The sequence below is a fragment of the Hyposmocoma kahamanoa genome, unplaced genomic scaffold, assembly GCF_003589595.1.
Source record: "Hyposmocoma kahamanoa isolate Upper Pololo Valley unplaced genomic scaffold, ASM358959v1 84, whole genome shotgun sequence".
NCBI classification, from domain to species: Eukaryota; Metazoa; Arthropoda; class Insecta; order Lepidoptera; family Cosmopterigidae; genus Hyposmocoma; species Hyposmocoma kahamanoa.
In genome coordinates, this window is record NW_020654229.1 from 6,323,889 (window position 1) to 6,335,906 (window position 12,018).

General features: G+C 38.9%; 1 protein-coding gene across 1 annotated transcript in view; it reads left to right on the forward strand.

Moving 5' to 3' along the window:
• Positions 1-12,018, forward strand: part of LOC113234437 — a 68,711-nt gene that overhangs the window by 17,720 nt on the left and 38,973 nt on the right. Inside the window, exons 5-12 of the mRNA XM_026469747.1 lie at positions 521-619; positions 3,298-3,374; positions 6,116-6,198; positions 7,372-7,507; positions 8,287-8,414; positions 9,532-9,654; positions 11,274-11,388; positions 11,516-11,582. Coding sequence (XP_026325532.1) covers positions 521-619; positions 3,298-3,374; positions 6,116-6,198; positions 7,372-7,507; positions 8,287-8,414; positions 9,532-9,654; positions 11,274-11,388; positions 11,516-11,582 — 828 coding nt within the window. The remainder of the gene's footprint in view (positions 1-520; positions 620-3,297; positions 3,375-6,115; positions 6,199-7,371; positions 7,508-8,286; positions 8,415-9,531; positions 9,655-11,273; positions 11,389-11,515; positions 11,583-12,018) is intronic.

Here is a 12,018-nt window from a genome sequence, read left to right on the forward strand (position 1 = left end):
GCTCGCTGGGATGGAAGGATGTAAATGTTGATCCAATCAAAATAATAAGGTTTCTAACTTTCGCGAGGTAAACCCAAATACCATTTCGGCGCAACCAATTATGATTATGCTTAGTTGGTATAGCGTCTGGCACGGTATGCTAGAAGACGTCGGTTCGAATCCGGCCGGATCAAAGGAATTTTTTCTGAGTGTTCTGTCTTTGTATTAATAATTATAACAAACTAGTGGAGTAATATCACTTAAAAATAATTGAATTTTCAATTCAATATAAATTTGAATACAGTGAATAGCGACATCTTTAGCCGGGACTGGTTGCTGTAAAGGATTTTTTTTCTGAGTGTTCGATCTTTGTATTAATAATTATAACAATTATGATTAGTTCACCTATACCACATAGAACACCCGACCTGAACAATATGTGAATATTTTCCAAATTGGTGCGATCAATAATCGAATCAGGTACCTCCTTAACCATCGGAGGCACTGGGCACGTAGAAATGACGTGTCTCTTTGTCACCAGGGTGTAGAAGCCCCCGCGATGGGTCAGTTTCTACTGCCACTGCTGCACGCGGATGCGCCTAGCGACCACTTTCTCATCCGCCATGATGACATTCTCCAGGTAATTATTATAGGACAGTCAACATGAAAACGTAAGCGTTTTCTCATCTTAGGTTGCGTACAGATCTGGCATTCGGCGCTGTAAACAAATAAATACATGTATACCAGTGGGGCCAGTACTACGCTATAGTATTGACGCCTACTTGTATAAATAAATAGATAAGTTAAGTTGTAAAAGGTTTATTGGTAAAGATACAAGCTAATTGAGGCTGTGTTTCTCTTACTCTCATTTGATTGAATATTCGTTAAACACGCTCCAATGTAATTCCAAAGCTTCTAGACGTATTCTTAGATAGTCTTGTGTCTTCCTTTCCTTCCCGTCTTTCTCGTAGTTAACGAGAATCGTCCTTATGTTCTCGAAGCACAGATTTTCTGAAGAAGAGATTTAGTAAACCAAAGCCACCTTGGCGTAAGTTGGTAAGCTTCACTAGTTGATAGAGAGATCAAGTGTGTGCTAATTCACTGCGATATGTACGCCTTCTCAGTGTAGTTGGTGAGACCCGCTTGTGGGAGGCCAACTACACTGATTCGTTACCAAAGGGACCAACATAACGCTAACAATCCGGCTCGAAGGACCAAAACGTACTTTTGTAAAGATCCATGAGTCGCTGGTTCAGATCCGGCTCGAAGGACCTAAATGTCTGATTGTAGTGGTAGTACGCAGAGAAAGACTTGCAAAGACAATGGTAAAAGTATATTGTACGTAAAATACAGATACTGTGGTGGCAAATTTTTCCTTGATATTGTGTAATGTTGGACAGTTAGTAACGTACTACCTGAAATAAAGTGTGAATCACGTCTTTAAGGTAAGTGCGACACATGGCTAAAGTAGATCGCCGCAGAGTTTTACCGAAGAATGTATGAGACCATACAACATGTTAATATATTTGGCACCACGTAACGCACGTGTGTAGCTCGCGACGCGCGTTTTTACGGTGTATTCGCCAGATCTGTACGCATCCTTAGTATTACAATGTGCAACAAAACTAGGCGATATTTTTATCGCACGGTCCCACAACACGTAGCAATATTTTAATAAATCAATATTACACAACATCGCATATCGTCGCCTTACTTTCTCAAACTCGTATCTTAAAGCACAAAGTTACTGAAATGCAAAAAATGCATTGTATACCGACTGTGAACTGGCAACCGGTATTATCCGAATTTTTTAAAGATTTCGAGAATCGAGATTTTAAGAATCGACTTCATTCAACTTGTACTAATTTCTAACCAGATGCTTTATAAATTGTCAAAATTGAGATAGTACCGGTTGCCAGTTGCCGATTTCACATCACATTTCCTTCATATTCCTTGCATCCAAATTAACCCTCTTATAATAATAATAATTATAATAAATGTAAAAAGGTTTGCCATCTTCTGAATAATCACTCTTTATAAGAGTTTGAGGAAGTAAGGCATCAATATGTTGCTCTGATCCCAAATTAAGTAACTATGGTCTGTCTTTTTGAAGACAAGAGTAAAATGACATTTGCAGGGTTGCCATTTTCATTCAATTTTAAATAGGCATGTAGTTGTTGCCGACAGTTTTATCGATAGATTGTGAAAGAAGATAAAGGTTGCCAATAGTGGCTGAATTATGATTGTTATGTCGTTTTAATGACTACTAATTGCGTTATTGCCATCTTTATTCTTATTTTGACAGTTGACCGACTACAACCGAAATAAATTTTTATTCATATACATTTTAACAAGAATAAACAGATTTGATTATTTAAATTGAACTAAAATGAAAAACGTTGTTTATTATCTCCTCTTTGTATTTTTCATAGACATCGTTCTGAATACAGTGCATAAGTAAAATTTATTTGTACGTAAAACCAAATACAGTTCAATTACAGATAACAGTCATAGAAGTCAGAATATATTATATTACACATTATGGAACACGTATGTTTAAGACATGTACTTTTAAACTTTATCTAAACCGTTTACACTGGCTCGTACACTAGGCAAAGCCTGTCTCGTAGGTAACCAATTCTAGGAAGGATGTACAATATACATTATGTAAATGAACCTGTGCTCAGTAATTGGACGAATGTAGGCTGAGGACTATTTTTCTGCTATTTATTACATAAGCGTGACCAATATTCAATCGATAGTCGATAGAATGTTTGTCGACTGCAATCACTAACTGCTCGCAAGCGGGCAACACTTTTACACTATGAACTGTCATTGTACCCCGTCTTCAAAAAGACAGACTATAAAGCATGTTATGGAAATCGGAAATAACGACGGTACCACAAACGCACCGACCCGAGACAATATAGATTATATACGGTCCATTTTAAATTGTTTTCAAACGAATTTCATTAATTATTCACTACATCTAAAGCAGGTTTTCTTAACATGTGGTCCATGGACCAATGAAGAGTCCGTGTTATGAACGCCGGAGGGTCCATGGCGCGCCTACCTAACGTAATGAATTAATATAAAGATTTATATACAATTGTTGTGAGTAAATAGGTACAGAGCGCGTTACTTTGACGGCCGTCCATTATTGGAGCCAGCGAGACGCGCGTCAAAGCAACCAGCGAGACTTTCTTCTTCATTTTTTCGGAAAGAATCTATGGGCTGTTTGAAATCTTGAGAGGGGTCCATGATTGGAAAAAAGTTAAGAAACTTTCATCTAAAGGCATGTTTGTTTGCGTGTTTCAGTTACTGGCGTCTGCGGAAGAGAGCGTGCGCGAGGAAATACCACTCGACGACGACGCCCTTGACACACCGGTGGACGGGTGAGTATTAAATAAATATTTTTTCTCAAACATACTCGGAAATGTTTGCATTACTTTCAAAAAACGAACACGGAAAGTTTGTCATTTATGGACCTTCCCGGCCAAGGTCTGCAAAAGAAGTATAAAAATCCATTACTCTCCTCTTTTCTAAACTCTTAAATCTACCTACTAATAATGAACTATGTAAACAGGCAAAAGAAAAACTCATACAGCCAACTGCCTAGTGTTTATAATTGCGAGAATTAAAAATACCTACCTGTACCGTTTACTTAAAAAAAGAAAAAGAAAATGGCGGTAACATTTAAACTATGCTTTGGTATTCTTTTGTTTTTTCGTCTTTTTTATATTTAGGTAGCGAAAATGAGTGCTAATGAGAAGAGCGATAACGAAAATACAGTCTCTTTAGTCTTTTATTATTTCCTCGCATTGTTTGAGAAAAATTCTATACATGCCTCGGCCGGAACGGGGATTGCTTGACTCGTATTACAAGGTCTCAAGGTTTGTTTTTTACCGGAGTGCATTAGACATGAGTGCCGATCGTAAAATTATCGGCGGTGGTAGTGTCTGCTAGAGTTGGGTAGTAAATAACGTCACGATGAATAAATCACAATGATCAGCCGTCAAATAGTATCGCCCTTAGAATAATAACGCATAGAAACCTAGTCCGCACACGCTAAGTGAGGCAAATTGAAGCACGCCAAAAGGGCCTACACGAGCGGGCGGGCCTTCAGCGCTCAAGGTCAACTTGCACCGCGAACAGATCAAGAATTTTAGCTAAAAATGACGAAATGTGCGGTAAATGAGTGTAAAAATACGCCAGACAAACATAAAATAGATGCTAACATCACATTCCACAACCCACTACTTACACTACTAACCCACTACTAAAACTAACCTACATGAATTCGATTTTTGCCTCACTTGTGACAGTTCGTTTGATATGAAACTATCATTCTATGCGTTATTATTGTAAGGTATCACCGTGACTTTTTACGAAGGAACGACGTTCCAAAATAACATAGGTTGTACCTCCGTTCCGCTAACTGTTTCCGTCATATTTTACGAACAAATTCATCTCCGTTCAGTAGAGACTGGCGTGGTTCGCTTTTATTTTTAAATTCTAATTATGAACCAAGAAATAATTGCATCAGTATTGTACAAAATAGATCCAAAAAAAAAAAAAATGTAATTAAAGTTTTGTACACAGAACTACAATGAGTATTAGGCGATTATCACATTGCACCGCGCCCCGCGACGGAACGCGGAGCTGCGTTTTTTAACATTGTACTGAAGTACGTCAGTTTGGAAAACACGCGCCGTCGAACACACTGACGACGCTTTTCCGCCCCCGCGCGGAGGGTCGCGGTGAACCGCAGGGGTATGACACACTGCACTCCGCACTACCGCGCAGATTTTTAAGCTCAAGGACATGTTCAGTTTTCTACAATAGATCTCGACTTCGATAAATTTATATTTGCTATTGAAAATCGACCAAATTTATCTTCATATTTTCGTAAATCTTTGTAATGAAGTTGAAATTATCCATTTATCGATCTGGTTCGTAAAAAGAGATGTATCCAATATCTTCGGTGTCTTTTTATTTGAGTAAACAAAAACCAATTAGACAGTATAACTGCAGCGTCCTGAATGAGTTCTGTATTATTAACCATTCATGTCTAAGAAGGATCTCGGCTACATAATACAATCACTACGGCGATCAACTGCGAAGCGAGTACTTTAAGTGACGCGGGGCCGCTAGACCGCTGCCCCCGCGCAGATTAAACCTCGCGTTGACGCAGATTTGCGTCTCCGCCATCGCGCACGTGATTCCACGTCCCGCGCTCCGTTGCAGGGCGCAGTGCAGTTTGATGATCGCCTTATAGTACTGTAAAGTACTATAAAGAGTTTAAAATTATTAGTTAAAATATGTGCCGTACTTGGCCAGTTCTATTCTATGTCTTTGGTTTTTTATTTTGTAGCGTTTGTTTGTTTGGCTTTCGTCTAAATATATGAAGAGGCTGTATGGTGTAATCTTTGCCTATCGTAATAAATGGGTCGAAATTTATTTAAAAAAAATTGCGTTTGTTGTCGTGGATTGTTTACAAAATATAATATATTAAATGTTGGTTCTGGTTCATTATTTTATTTAATCGTACAAAAAGTATTGTATGCAATCATTACATAAGTAGGTCTTAAAATCTCAAACTTATTACTTAGGCCAATCGGTAAAACCTCGTGGACTACACACGGTATTCGATTTTAAGAACCCTCATTATGCAACGATTACATAAAATATTATTGTTTATTGTCATTCCCTGACCAAGTTTTATCGTTTAAACCACTGTTTTTACTAATTAATCTATCATACTTTTATTGCACACACTCATAGCTCCGCACTAGAGTAAGCCTGTATTGTGGGTGCCTTGGACACTCATAGACAACCACAAATTACAACCAAAGTCACGAGAGAAATAAATGTAGGCCTTATAAATATTTCTCCCGGCCCGGAAATGGAACCCGTCGCCTCTGCGTGGCAGTGGTAACCACTCGGCCAGAGATGTAGTTATAGACTTTATTGCAATGTTGCAGTTTACACAACTGTTTCTACCAATAATGGATTAAAGACAACACACAAATTATCCTAATAAAAATAAACATAAATAATAAATATGATATGGTGACACATCATATTGAAGATGAGAGAGAATATATTATTAATATATTATTATTATTATTATCAGAGCGGAGGGCAGCGAGTTTCCTTGCGACGACGACCCTCCGGTCACTCCTGAAGAGGAGGCGGCTCTATTGCACTATGTCTGCCGTGAGTACAAATTTACATTTGTCTTATCAATTTGTGTTATATATTTAACCCTTGACGCAAAAGCGGGGAGATGTTTTCTTGGCTAAGATCCGTGTTCGAAACCACTCCCTGTGCGAGTGCATATTGCAGAGTGAAGGATTAATATTTTATTATTAATATCTTTACTTCTACACTATAATATTAGTAAGATAGGCTAAAACGGATATCTTTCTTCTTCTTCTTCCCCTTCTTCCTCTTCTTTATCTACTTCTTCTTCTTCCTCTTCTTCCTCTTCTTTATCTACTTCTTCTTCTTCCTCTTCTTCCTCCTCTTCTTCCTCTTCCTCCTCCTCCTCCTCTTCCTCTTCCTCTTCTTCTTCTTCTTCTTCTTCTTCTTCTTCTTCTTATTCGTCTTCTTCGTCTTTTTCGTCTTCCTCTTCTTCCTCTTCTTCTTCGTCTTCTTCTTCGCCTTCTTCGTCTTCTTCTTCTTCGTATTCGTCTTCTTACTCTTCGTCTTCTTCTTCGTCTTCTTCTTCTTCGTCTTCTTCTTCGTTTTCTTCGCGCAGAGTAAAAAAGCTTTTTATTGGTAACACCATTTCATTAAACACTACTCCACTTAGGCAGTCAATCTCAATATCTACATTCAAAAGACATATTTACAGTCACAGTTACATTATCAACTTTCGTTTGCGCCGAAATCACAAAGTAGAAGCTGAAATAGTACAGCGCCAACAACTGACCTGCATGTACATCTCCATATATTCCAAAAATATTCGATATTTATCATAATAAACATAATATATGTAACAATGGGGCGCTGTTCCATGCGGTGGAATGGGAAAAACAACAAAACGTCTAATTACAAACCAAACGGAATTACGTTTCATCGGTAATTAAACATTAAATATGTAATTTTTCAATTTTCGTCCATTATAGCAAAGCTCAAGTTTTGCTGGTCTTTTTGAAGTGAAACAATTGACGACACCCGTCAATTATTTCGAATTCGGGCTGGCCAAGCGGCGCGCAGTTGTCACCGTAATGATTTGGCAGAATAGTTTTGAAACGGATTAAACGACATTTCGTTTCTATTTCTGGTTACATATACTCGATGGTGTATAGTGACTCAATTTAACGAATAAACGTTTTCTTTCTAATGTTTTATATTATTTTATATTTATAGTATGTCTAATTGCAGAAGCAGAACGTACGGCATGTACGGAGGAGGTCCTGGAATCTGACCAGCTGGAACCGGTGGAAGAATGGCTGTTAGGGGTATATCACTCGTGGTGTGAGATTTCTGCGCTCATGTACACGCTTATTGGAACCAACATGTGAGTTCCTATATTACGTTGTTATCTTACACGGTCCACATCTAGTTTCCAGCTCATTGCTCGCAAGGGAATTTGCCTTATTGAATAATAGAGTTGTGTGACGGTTTCAAGTGTAATTTGCGTACCTATGAAATAAAATAAGTGACTGATGCTTAGTAACAGGGATACCTAAGTTCTGCAAGAAATGTGTATTTTCATGCGAAAACCATCAATGGCGTTTAGAAAGTAAAAAATAGCGAATGTATTTCAAAATTTGTATTTGAAATTTCACTTTAGTAGCGGTGGAGCTCCTTGTGAAAGAGTTCGTCCAGAGAAGTACTGCCACCTTACCTATTTCTGCCGCCAAGCAGTAGTGTGAGCACTACTGCATTCTGGTTATAAAGGGTAAGGATGGTGGTGAAATTACAGCCACATGGGTCTTTTTTATTATATCAATTGACAGGACGAACATGTCATGCGCCTGATGGTAAGCTACACGCCTGTGCATAACAATTGCAGTGCCACTCAGAGCTTTAAATCGCAAAGATCTAAAGGCCACTGCCACTGCGCCCGTCACTCTTGAGACATAGGTTGACAAGTCCCATAGTAGTAGGAGCTCTATTGCTGCAAAAAACTTGTCAGTGCCCTTCAGACCTTTGTTGTTTTTAAGCTCGTGAGTGGCATTGCACCTGTTATGGACAGGCGTTTCGGTTGCCACCAGGCGCACGACTTAGTCCTTGGTCCATTATAAAAATCTGGTGCGTTCCTTCGCCGGTGACGTGAGACGTGTGTACTTGCAGCGGCGGTCAGGGGTCGTGGTCGTACCGCGCCCGCTTCGGCTGCCACTGCCGCCTGTGCCTGTCGCTGTGCGCCAACGCGCAGCCGCTGCACCGCGCGCTCAAGCGGCTTGTCGCCAACCTCGCGCACGGTACGTTCGGGGCCGGACTACACTTCTAAACTTTCGCTCTGCATTACACCACGGACCATTATTGGTCCATGCTATATGTACATATACAAGATCAACATAATTAATTAAACTAATAAATAATTGAATGAAACTAACAATGTCAAGTGTGTACAGGAAATGTCAATATGGATTCTTAATAACTAATAAATGTATATTAAACATAATAATACGGTGAATGTCAAATTCATTAGTAAATATAATAATTATTTGTTAAGTACTTTGAGTGTATTCTGATACTGAGTAAAGGGAATTTTCCAATAAAAAGTTTACAGAAGATAGTTATAATAATACGTCTGTAGTGATTCCAAGACTGGATCGACTGAGGGTCGTATTCTAGAACTCTACTCAATGCTCAAGTCAGGATTTGAGTATGGTTTAAAGCACTCGAAATCATACTCAAGTTATTACCCATTAGGGTCTTATTTCCAGTGCTTGTGTTTCAATTGCAATCCTGACTTGAGCATTGAGTAGAGTTCTAGAATACGACCCTAAGACTTAGTAATAATGTAATAATTTGTTGATACGCAATACGATTATTGGTTGTATTCAACCAATGATTTATGAGCAACGTATTTGTGAGTAATTTTTAGGCAGGTTTGGGCACGCGTTTAATGTGCAAATTTATAGAAGATAGGTCTATCCTATAGGTCTGTCCTGCCTGTCCCCAATTACGTCAATTTTTAATGTACTTACGTGATTTCCCGAATCCCAAACAGGTCCAGGACCTAAAAAATACTGTCGTAAAGCAGTCTCCATTTTCTGTCTATGTTCCTCGAAGGTTAGGTAAAAAAACTCTGTCTATTCCGATCCCTGATTATAAAATAAGTGTATATTTATTTCATTGTGTTGAGAAAATAAACCATTATTATATGAAAAAGAATAATGGGCCGATTATGATTGAAATGAAACTAGTTCGACTGTTTATTGCGTAAGGGCGACCAACATCGATAGAATATTTATCGACTGCAATCAATAGCTGCTTGTAAGCGGGCAACACTATCACGCAATTAACTGTCATTTTACTCCCATCTTCAAAAAAGACGGTTTGTAAATGATTAACGATTTATGCTGTACACAGGATCAGACACAAGTAACGCAGCGGTGGCCATTGTGCGTGCATTGCGACTGCACACGGACACGCCTCTCGACTCTAATAACTGGGATCTTAACAGATTGCAGAGGATACAAATGTCTGACGAAGGTAAGATGTTATAAACGCAGTTTAAAATAAGTATTTAGTAGCAGTAGAGCACCTATTTCTGCCACCAAGCTGTAGTATGAGCATTACTGCATTCCGGTTTTGAAAGGTACGGGTGCTGGTGAAATTACAGGCATTTGGGACTTGTCAACTTATGTCTCAGGGTGTCGGGCGTAGTGGTAGTGCCCCACAGATCTTTCTGATTTATAGCTCTTGAGTGGTACTGCAAATGCTTTGGACAGACGTGTCGCTTACAATCAGGCGCACGACTTGTTCGTCCTGTCACTTAGTTATTATAAAATAAAATTTAAAAAGTATCAAGAATTGAAGTCTCCATTCAGCGACTGTGGCTGTAAAGGTACCTCTCCGAGTGAATAAACAAATTTCTCACAGATGGCGCTACGGATAAAAGGTCGTTAAAAAACCAAATGCAAAGATCTGCAAGAAGCACATTGAAAGATTCCTAACCAGCGGATCTGCTGGTTCGTTCCGTGGCTTCATTGTCGGACCATCTGGCACGGATTGCCTGAGGGTGCTAGTACGAATCCAGCCTGATCGAATGAATTTTTTTTCTAAGTATTCGATCTTTGTTATAACTAATGGAGTTATTTCACAAAAACTAATTGAATATCATGGTAGTAAAACGTCGTGACATTTAATAAACTTAAAATGTACCAAGAAACATGGTCAAACATGTTCAGATGAGAAAGAGCGCGTTTCCATTATGTCGTAACGTTTTATTTATCGTTGGATGACTGTCGCGTTTAGCCTGTTCCCAAATAACAACTACCCGTCGTGACTGTGTCGTGGACGTTTATTTTATCGTTGATCGACTGTCGTATCTAGCTGTTCCCACTAGATCGTGATAACAATTTATCGTTTTACCGCAGCCGCTTTGTCGTTGGCACGATATAATCGTTTGAAGCTGTGATTATCTGTCGTCACATTTTTATCGTGACGTTTTATTTATCGTCTGCCGACAGTCGTTCTAGCCCTTCTCATTGTCACGACAATCTATTTACGTAACGTCGAAAAAGTCGTGAACTGTTGTATTATATGTGAACACTCCATTTAAATATACAAGACAGGACACTTTAAACTGCACGACTATCTGCAGTCACGACGTAATGAGAACGCGCCCTTACAGTAACATAAAAAATATTAGACAGTCCCTTATCTTTCTAAATAAGTTTTGTATTTGTTTTTATATTGACCCTGCTTACTAACGCTTTGGCTATACGGGAAGGGCACTATATCCTGTGCAAACACAGGGGACCTTATAAGTTCACATCCTGAACCCAAATCAGCCCGTGAACAGGGTTGTCACACACCGTCGTCATGAACTTTATCCGGTTACCAAAAGGCTAGTGCCTTGAGTGAACTTTGCACCTGGGTGCATGAACAGACGTACAGCACCCTCCATATTGACCACATTGGTACCGGAGCTGTTGTTGTTCAGCTCCCGTGGTGCATTGTACAACTAACGGTTGCCACCTCTAAGTCGTTGACTCTAAAGTACACTACCAAATATCCTCTTTGGGATGGGAACTAACAAGTGTATGCCAGGCCGAATATACTATTCATTGTAACAATAATGCATATCCATTAATGTTCCTTCGCAGGTCTATCGGTAGTACACACGCAGCTACAGCACTTAGCAGCTGGCAGCGAGACGGCTCAGCAGCTGGTCCAGTCCGTCTGTCAGTGCCGGGAATTCAATAGGCCTATGGAGAAACAGTACGTATTTGATGTTAGAAAATTAGTCCCTTTTCATAATATAAGCATTCAAAATCGCTATAGCGAAGTACGTTTGTATGATAGAAATGTTGTTTATATATACTAATTCTGATGTATTATTTTGCAGATACGCAATGGAAAGGCTGTGTAAGATCTTGGAGAACTTCAAGACTGCTTCTACTATCTCTTTTAAGGTAAGTTTTTGTATCAAGTTTACATAAACTACGACAAATGGATCAAAAAATATAGTGGAAACCTTTACTAAATAATATACAATTCAAAAGAATAATATATTTTTTTTTTTTACCTTTTATAACACCCAACGCAAAAATAGGGGAGTTATAATGATGTAGTCTAGGCTCTACTCTATGAGTAGAATTGCTGGCTGAATATAGGTAGTGATTATAGTTTTATATTTAGAATGTTAAGAAAACAGAAGATCTTGACATATTAGATTATTGATTGTAACCTGAAAGTATAAACTATGTAAAAAAGTGAAATAAACCAAAGTTCTTAAGATGATCCCGGTTTATATTATTAGAAGTACCTCTCGCTACGCAATCTGAGTTACCCCCTATTACAAGTGCGTGCGTGCGTGCGTGCGTGCGTGCGTGCGTGCGTGCGTGCGTG